The sequence below is a fragment of the Neltuma alba genome, unplaced genomic scaffold (assembly GCF_004799145.2).
Source record: "Neltuma alba isolate B1F8T4 unplaced genomic scaffold, ASM479914v2 tig00005744_pilon, whole genome shotgun sequence".
Classification (NCBI taxonomy): Eukaryota; Viridiplantae; Streptophyta; class Magnoliopsida; order Fabales; family Fabaceae; genus Neltuma; species Neltuma alba.
In genome coordinates, this window is record NW_021634216.1 from 1 (window position 1) to 9,014 (window position 9,014).

At 35.3% G+C, this 9,014-nt stretch overlaps 2 protein-coding genes across 2 annotated transcripts; both read right to left on the reverse strand.

Moving 5' to 3' along the window:
- Window positions 1-245: 245 nt before the first annotated feature.
- LOC114748572 (disease resistance protein RPS4-like) lies at window positions 246-6,212 on the reverse strand. The gene is made up of 6 exons (XM_028937002.1): window positions 6,171-6,212; window positions 5,129-6,069; window positions 4,730-5,016; window positions 4,326-4,427; window positions 3,300-3,371; window positions 246-595 (listed from the first exon to the last, which is right to left on the reverse strand). Exons 1-6 carry the CDS (start codon window positions 6,210-6,212, stop codon window positions 246-248), a joined length of 1,794 nt encoding a protein of 597 aa, XP_028792835.1.
- Window positions 6,213-6,390: 178 nt separating this feature from the next.
- LOC114748568 (TMV resistance protein N-like) lies at window positions 6,391-8,499 on the reverse strand. The gene is made up of 4 exons (XM_028937000.1): window positions 8,426-8,499; window positions 7,814-8,306; window positions 6,571-7,661; window positions 6,391-6,469 (listed from the first exon to the last, which is right to left on the reverse strand). The coding sequence occupies exons 2-3, from the start codon at window positions 8,302-8,304 to the stop codon at window positions 6,797-6,799; spliced, it is 1,356 nt and encodes a 451-aa protein (XP_028792833.1). The 5' UTR covers window positions 8,305-8,306; window positions 8,426-8,499; the 3' UTR covers window positions 6,391-6,469; window positions 6,571-6,796.
- Between the last annotated feature and the right edge of the window lie 515 nt (window positions 8,500-9,014).

Below are 9,014 nucleotides of genomic sequence, written 5' to 3' on the forward strand. Positions count from 1 at the left end.
CTCATCTCATCATGTATCATTCTTCTTACAAAACTTCTTGGAAGTGCTTTTAGAAGGCTAATGCCTCATCAGTATCAGTTTTAAACATGCTCCAATACGCATACCATCTTATGGTCAAGGGAAAAAAAACATTGGCCAAGCATAATCAAAAGCATCCCGTGTATTTGATGCAAATATTCGCAATGATCAAACGCAACAACAAACTGCCAAGACATGCTTTTCTGATTCATACGCTTTTACCTTCTTCAGTGTCGACAATGCCTCTGTCTGCGAAAACAAATTGTGAGATAGGAGCTCTGCTTCAGATGCCGATCAACGGAGCCACCAGACGACTCCTCTTCGCTTGAAACGCAAATGACCGCAGCCACACGACGACCTTCACTTCGCTTCTGATGCCGATCAACGGAGCCACCACGACAAGCTCGACTTTGCTTCAAATGCAGATGAACAGAGCCACAACGACGACCTCCACTTCGCTTCAAATGCCGATCAATAGAGCCACCAGGACGAGCTCCACTTCGCTTCAAACACCAGGACGACCTCCACTTTGCTTCAAACACCGATGAACGAGACGCCAGCACTTCGCTCTGCTTCGCTTCCAACACCAGGACTTCACCCGCTTTACTTCACTTTGCTCCACCAAAACAGAGCCACCGCGATAGGCTTTCAAGGACTTGGTCATGATTTTCGGTGGGTTGTGGAGTAGATTTGAAGCAGCACGGTGGGTTGTGGCCGGATTCTCAGCACGAACGATTTCGAACAGGACGAAGGCGCCAGATGGTTTCTTTGGTCGAACAACAAACAGGGTTTCAAATTTTCAGTCTCAGCAATTTTGAATGGGAAATCATAGTAAGGGCAAATAAGTCATTTGAAGATTCTGAAAATTGCATCTGAGTCCCTTTGGGACTTCAAAAAAATATCAGATTTCAGGGGACCTATTTGATGTATTTGTTTCACCATGGGACCCTCAATGTCATTTTCCCAAAAATAAATCTTTTTTAAATAAAGATTCTAATATGTACAATAATTGACAGCAGAAGTGGCGTAAAAAGTTCTATTTTCAATGCCGATTATGAAATACCTATTCTACCCGATCTAAAAGACTTTTTATTAGTTCCGATGATTCAATTCACGAAGACTATTACAATGCCAATTGAAAAATAATAAAAAAAATATATATAGTCTTGTGATAGATATATTCTATAGTTACAGCTTTATTTAGAGCAAGGCAAAGTAAATTAATAAAAAATTATAGTTGAACAGATTTTAATTTCGAAATGATAGATAAAATGCGGGATTTGTGCATCTCATATTACTTGGCATTCAAGCATTCCATGCTACTTAATTCTTTTTCTTTTTTTTTCCCCCCAACGGACTACTTAGTTTCTTTATCATCAAAACTATAAAAGGCTTATGACGTATCCAAAACGGAAGATCATGTGAATAGTAACCCGTTCCTTTGCCATAAAACGGTGTCGTTTGGTGAAGAAAATGGCAAGGGGGGAAAAATTGCAGGAAAGGCGTGAATGGGAAGTTGCTGATCAACTTTTTGTTGGGAACGTGGTTGAAGAATAAAAATTTAACAATTTTAAGACATTGATAAAACATACTCCCTTTTATTTAAAACATAAGTCATTTATAACTAATTCATACGTATAATAAAATAAATAAAACTATGCTAAAGTATATTTGATCTTTTAATTTTGTGCAAGGTTCAATTTGTTCTCTTAACTTTTAAAAGCATATATTTGGCTCTTTATCCCTAAAATCATCAGGCTTAAATGGTGATTTTTTTGCAATAATCATGGTTGTTCTCAAAATAAAATTTAATATGTTAGTATTTAAGATCTCAATATCATTATTCTTTGTTAACAATTTTAGGATATTAAAAGTATACTTTTGAAGTTAAGGGACTAAATTGAAACTTACAAAATTAAAGGACTAAATGTATACTTTAAGTCATAAAAGTTTTAAACTTATCATAAAGTTCAAATGAGTTATTAATTACAAAAAAGACAAAAAAAATCATTTTTCTAAATAATGCCATATAATAAAATAGAGAAAGTAGTAAATGCCCTACTATAATATAGAGCACATGCTACTATAAGACATTTTCAGAAGGTATTTTTAGCCAATTCTATAAGAATTTACTAGGTTGTAATTAAAAGAATTTTAAATAGTATTTCTTTCATGCATACTCATATTTAACGATAACAGTGAGGAGTATAATGCTTTATAAAAGGACTAAAAATACTTTTTAGAAGATGTCTTATAATAGAGATAAGAGAAAGTAGCGAATATCCTACTATACACTTTTTGTAAGGCATTTTTAGTCCTTTTATAAGAAATTTACTGTGCCCAAAAAAATTAAATACTACCCCCAGTCCTCATTATAATATTTTATTTATAGACTATAAACGAAATCTTATAATTAGAATCGGTAGTAGGATTTTTTTTCATACATGCTTGTATTTAATAAGAGTAATAAAAGAGAGTAGAAATTTCTTGGCAAAAAACGATAGTGAAATTTAATATCTAATAAGAATGATATTGAAAATCACTTGAATTTATGATAAATTTAACGGTTTTAATTGTTTTTATTTATAGATATAAATTAGTTGTAAATTACTTGTATCAGTGTCCTAAAATTGTTAAATTTTTATTCTTCAATCATATTCCAAAACAAAACATTAATCAGCAATTTCCCATTCATGCCTTTCGTGCAATCTCCTTTTTCTTGTTGGTCATTTTCTTCACCCAACGACATCGTTTTAAGGAAAGGAGGAGCGGTGGATATTAAGGCAGCGGAGGAACCAGTCTCCAAAAGAAATTGCCTTAGAATGGCCCTTAATCACCAAAATGTATGTTGATTGGTTATTTTAAAAAATGCATGCCGATCATTCAATTCACAAAACCTAGACAATGCTAATTGAAAAATAACAACAAAAATAATATTTTAGTCTTGATCAATATGCTGTAAAGATATATTCTATATTTACAGATCTGTTTAGATCAAGGCAGAGAGTAAATTACTAAAAAAATTATAGTTGAACAGATTTTAATTTAAAAATGATAGATAAAATTTGGGATTTGTGCATCTCATATTACTTGGCACTCAAGCATCCACTGCTTCTTTGTTCTTTATCATCAGAACTATAAAATGCTTGTGATGCAGCCATTCAACATACTAATATAGTAAAAGGTAAGGGGCCAGCCTACGACAAGAGGAAGAATCAACAAGTTACAAAATCCATTTGCTTTTTCAACCTTAAATGGTCATAACCCAATATTGGTACTACATATAATGGACATGTCAAAGACACCTCGTTGATCAGCAAAAAGCTCTCCTGCAAGCTTGAGGTAGGAAGCACCTGCATTGCATAAAATATCAACGCAAAAAGAGAAATACTCCCAACTTAAATCTCAACAAATTAATAACAGAATCATCACAAAAACCCTTCAAGAGTGTACAAGGAAAATATCTGTTTAAAACTTGAATTCAATTTTCAGAGTAAAATGCGACTTGCATCCCCTGAGACCCCATAAATATGATTTTACCATCAACAAAGTTGAAGGAAGATTATATAATTGATGTATTAAAAGTTGTGAGGAGTTTAAATGACGATAATCAAGTTCTAAAAACTAAATTGACAGAACATCCATCTCCAAGGACTTTAATGTTATATATATGGCTTACTCAACGTTAATACACAAGAGAAATTATCAAGAACTTGACTTATTTTGTCAGTGCAAGTTGATAGAGAGGTTGCTGCAAAACAGATTCCTGATCTTCCAACCCACACAAATTGATCCAGAAACCAAAAAAAAAAAAAGGTTGACAGAGCAATGCATTTTTGGGCTGGAAAAAGCGTAACAAGACAACGATGACGAGTTGAATTAAGGGAAAGGGAGCTCCACGTGGAGCTGAACTTATCGGAGCATGCAAGTCATTGGCAAACTGCATAACGAAGGATACAAGCAGTGATGGCTGTAAAGAACAATAAAATATCAATTATTTTGCAACTTCTTTTCTATGTCGGAATTGCTCTTCAAGTGTAAGAAGAGACCAATAATTTGAGAAATAATTGTTTTGAAACTTTCTAAGCAGAAGAGAAAGTGTAACATTCACACGGGTAGAAGTATCTGGTTTTCTTTATTTAAATAAATCGAGACTTGACCCAAAAGAAAAAGGAATTAAGAGGATGAAGATAAGTAAGAAGACTTTTTTATAAATGTGTGAAGTAATTATTTCAGGATAAAACAGAATAACTTTACATTCTGAGCAATACCAGGTTGGCCATACACTTAGGAAGTCGAAACCATACCGTTTGCACTACGTATTTTCACCCTGGCTTCAACCTTGTTCAAATATAAAGTCAAAAGACTAAGTTCTGCTCTGGCTGCGTCCAATGTACTCATCCCTGGAGCTAATCAAAGATACAAAACAAAAATAAAGGTAATAACACTTTAGAAGAAATATACAAATGATTAATGGCAATATCTCCCCAAGAAAAATCGGAATCTGTTTTTGAGAAAAGAAAAAAGAATGAAGAGTAGGAGATTGGAGCATATTAATAAAAACCATACCATGTCCGAATCTATATTTAACTTGAGTTGCAAAGGGTCCTCTTTTTTCTTCTTGAGTAGCAGATCCAAGAATTGTTGAGTCGCTTCGTGGGAGGGACTCCATCTTCAACACCTATATCTACAACCCTCTTTCTTTTTTGACCCGACCCAGGCTCCGACTCCGAGCGATATGTTACGTGTACTCCACATGCTTCAGCAGGGACTTCGGAGTAACAAACTCCCGTCTCTGAATCCAATTGTTCCAGAAAGAATTCACATGAAATCTTAACATCATCACCTGTTCTAGCACCAGATGGGACCCTCCCCATGCTCCACATAAAAACATGGTCTGAATCTAATTCTTCAAGAAGTTCATAACCAGTGCTGGATTTGGTCACAATATCATCAAAAGTGATATAACAGGTGACGGGAGGGAGCTGTTCCAGTGATCTGAGGAGATGATGAGGAGCAACACAACAAAAATATGTCAATTTCTCGTTCAAGATTGCAAGTGAATTGGATGGTATTGGAAGCCTCTGTCATTTGTTTATATTTCATCCACTTTGGAACTCTGTTTCCCGGGTAACGAGCAAAATCATGTAGAAAAAATTCATCCTCATAAGATGAGAAATCTGAAGTCAGTGAGAAATGAGTTAATTCCTCAATAAAGCCAAGCGAACACTCATCCAACTTTACACAATTTTCGAATTCAAACAAACACCGATTGAAAACTAGAGAGTCAGAGGATACAGTCTCCAATAAAGGGCAATAGTTGGCATTTAATCTTTTAAGCATGGGAGGAAGTCCAAGTATCGACTTAAGCCTTTCGCAGCCATGTAGGTCAATGGATGTCAAGCTTGAAAGATGGCTGACGCAGGCTGGCAATGTCTCTACACCACTAAATGCCAATGATAAATATTCTAACCTTGTTAAGCACTTGATATTGCCAGGGATTTCCGACAAGTAACTGCACCCATCCAAAGCTAGTCCTGTTAAGTTACGCCAAGCATCAAAAAGGGAGCGCAGCTCCTCTGTGTGAATTTCTTGCTCGAAATCATCAAGCCCAAACACCTCAAGATTTGTCAAGCAACACAGCTCCTTTATTGGAAGACTCCTCAATCTTTCACCGTCCCAAATAGAAAGACGTCTAAGCTTTGTGAAACGTCCGATTGGCAAATCCAATATTTCAAGTTTAGTCCCTAGAAGACGTATGCTTTCCAATTTATTTGATGACAAACATAATTTCTTGAGGCCACAAAAGTTAGCTCTGAGATTGAAGAGAGATTCTAAATGAGTCTCACTTTCAAGACTCTCTAATTCATGGCAATCACTTACATGCAATTTAACAAGACTGTGGAGAGATAAAATGGATGGATGAACACTCCTCAAACTTGTACAACCAGTGAGATCTACATTTTCAAGCTTACGTGCCATAGAAAAATCAGGCAATTCCATCAATTTAACGGATTGAAACAAATTTATTGTCCTTAGATTCTCAAGAACCTGTATTGACAATGAAAACGAAAAAAAATTACCCCAAAGGCCCTAATAAATTAAATTTGACTGAACCTATATAAAATATAGACTAGTATATATACAAGTACCTGCACTCCATCCCAAAGCTTTGTAACATTGCTTCTTTTCATTTGTAGTTCAACAAGGTTTTCAAGACAAAAGTCTAATGGCAAAGACTTGCATGGGTAATGATCCCATTGAAAATACATTAATGTATTAGGAAAAGAGTCAAGACCAAAAGAAAGCTCTGTACATGTCTTGGTTTCAAACCATTGCCTATTAAAAACTTTGAGTATTCTCAATTCATCTTCGAGAAGGCATTTGCTCTTAAATGTAGATATTTGATTTGAGACACATCCAATGAAATGCCTTCAATTTCATCTTTTTCCTAAACAAAAAATAAAATAAAATAAAACAAATATTAAACATTTTAGAAAAATTGTCAAAAAATAAAAATGGAAGAAATAAATTGAAGTATCTTTCCCTTACCTTGTTATTTTTTAACACATCACATATTTCATCTACATCATTTAATCGACTACGGAATTCAGGACGTTTGATACATTCTTCATGAACTATTTGCTCAGCCATTTCTCGCATCAAGTCATGCATTACAATACAGTGATAGCTATCTAACTTTATGAGAGCTTTATCTATAAGATTTTGTATTCCACTAACCGCTTGGAAACCACAAGCCTCTAGCACATAAGTAATTTCATCTTTTTGGTGTCCCACAAAAAAAAAATGCAATGTCTAAAAATATGTTCCTGTCTATAGGATCTAATCCATCATAACTCACCTTCAATATATCTTGAATTTTCTGACGGGGACAGTTTTGGACTTTCCTAAGCTCACTTTCCCAATATGCTTCATCTCTATCATAAAAATGGGAACCCAAAACTTGTAAAGCTAGAGGAATGCCTTTAGCAATGGCTACCGTCCTTTTTGATAGCTCTTCATATCCCATATTGGGATGACTTTGATTGAAGGCATGTGTACAGAAAAGCTCAAGTGATTCTTCTTCATTTAACTCCTTGACTTCATGTATATACTTTTCATGAATCCCTCCACTCTTAAGAGCATGCTTATCTCTACTTGTTGCAATGACTCTACTGCCTCGCCCCAAGTAAGGTTGTTTTCTAGCCAGATCTTTTAGCTGCTCTGGGTTGTCCACATCATCAAGTACAATTAACACCTTTTTTTGTTTCAGTCTTCTCACTGCTCGGTTCATATTTATGTGATCTTTTTGATCCAATAGCTCAGAAAGAAGTTTTTGATACAAAGGACTCAAACCACCAATCTTTGTTGATTCTTCTCTCACATTTTGTAAGAAGCAATGACTTTGAAATTTGGATGAGAATTTGTCAAATATAGTTGATGCAAGGGTTGTTTTGCCTATTCCTCCTGGGCCCCAAATTCCAAGAATTCGAACTTCTGGTGACTCAATTTCCATTAATGATTCAACACTAATGAAATTTTGATGAAATCCAATGAGTTCAGATTTTGGCACAATTGGATCGTTACGTTCCACTTTTCTCAAGACTCCTTCAACTATTGCATTGACCAGTTCATATTCTTCCCTAGCATATGAAAAACAACTAATATTATTAAAGTTACTCATTAATGAAATACTTAACGCTGGACATAACTTTAATATACTTTTACCATATTTAAATTGTTTTCAGCAAATTGAGGAAGCTGAAGAAATTAAGAATAATAAAAATAAACTTACTGAAAATGTGATGAATGATAACCAGCTAAGTTTGCAGTTTTTTCCAAGACAGATTTCCAAATTTGCAACTTTTGCACGTTATCTTTGAGTTTCTGTTCATGATGAGTTAATGCCTCCTCGTAAGTGCCTCTTTGGTGCCTGACATCTGATGGATCTACATCGTAGAAAATTGGTATCACAATCTGCTGACCAGCTTCCTTACATTCTATGATTTTGACAAGCTCTTCCAAACACCACTTTGAAGAAGCATAATCTTTTGAGAATATCACCAATGCTATCATGGATCTTTCTATTGCTTCTACAAGTGCTAATGATATTTCTTCTCCTCTTTCCAGCCTGTCATCCACATAGACATCTATGTTCTTTTGACGCAACTCGTTTTTCAAATGGCTGAGGAAACCAAATCTGACGTCTGATCCTCTAAAACTGATGAAAACTTCATAATTTCCAGAGGGAACTTGGGAAGAAGAAGTAGAAGCAAAAAGAGCCATTCCTTGGAGACCAAAAAGAAAACCAATTTAATTTTTTGTAAGTTGTTGATTTTTTCTTAAAAAGAACAAAAGAATAGCGTTTAAGTCGTTAGAGAATGAGGGAGAAAGACCATATTAATACCTTACTGGTTGGGATCGCCAGATCAAATATGAGGTTGGAGACTTGAAGTTGATTTGGTGAGCTCGCTTGTGTTGGGAATTTGATCGGCACAACGGAAAAATGAGCAAGTTAGGCCATTGTTTGCATTTAAGAGTTAACAATCAACTAAGAAGCTGCTTTGAGGAAATTTCTTCCTCAAAGTAGCCCGAAATTTCCGCGAAATAATGAATTTTCTTTCCATTTAACTGGGGTCTTAATTGTTTAGAAGTTAGAAAATTTCAGGAAGCCATGAAAGTCCTACCGGTATGATTTTTTTCCCTTATTTTATTTCTTTTTTTTTTTTGATAAAAACAAGAACCTAACTATATCCTATTCGACTGTACGCCTGTAGCGTAGTCGTTATTCAAAATCGTAACAAGCTCAGGGGGAGCCTCAATAACAAAACAAAAACCATGAGCTGCCGCGAGTCCTTGTTTGGCGAGGTAGTCTGCTGCTTTGTTGCCGGATCTGTGCACAAAATCGACTCTGACCTCCCAATCCCTGTTCAGTAAAGCATGCGCCTCTCTACTAACTACGTAGTCCGCATGATGTTCATTTGGTTCAGTGGTCA

Excerpts from the sequence above, each read along its gene's own strand:
- LOC114748568 (XM_028937000.1), bottom strand. The coding sequence starts at position 8,304 with ATGGCTCTTTTTGCTTCTACTTCTTCTTCCCAAGTTCCCTCTGGAAAT. Across the intron at positions 7,662-7,813 it reads TATCATTCATCACATTTTCA|GGAAGAATATGAACTGGTCA; the intron begins GTAAGTTTATTT and ends TTCATATGCTAG.
- LOC114748572 (XM_028937002.1), bottom strand. The coding sequence starts at position 6,212 with ATGAAAAGAAGCAATGTTACAAAGCTTTGGGATGGAGTGCAG. Across the intron at positions 5,017-5,128 it reads CCGGGAAACAGAGTTCCAAA|ATCACTGGAACAGCTCCCTC; the intron begins GTGGATGAAATA and ends TCATCTCCTCAG. Across the intron at positions 4,428-4,729 it reads GGAGTCGGAGCCTGGGTCGG|CTCCAGGGATGAGTACATTG; the intron begins GTCAAAAAAGAA and ends ATCTTTGATTAG.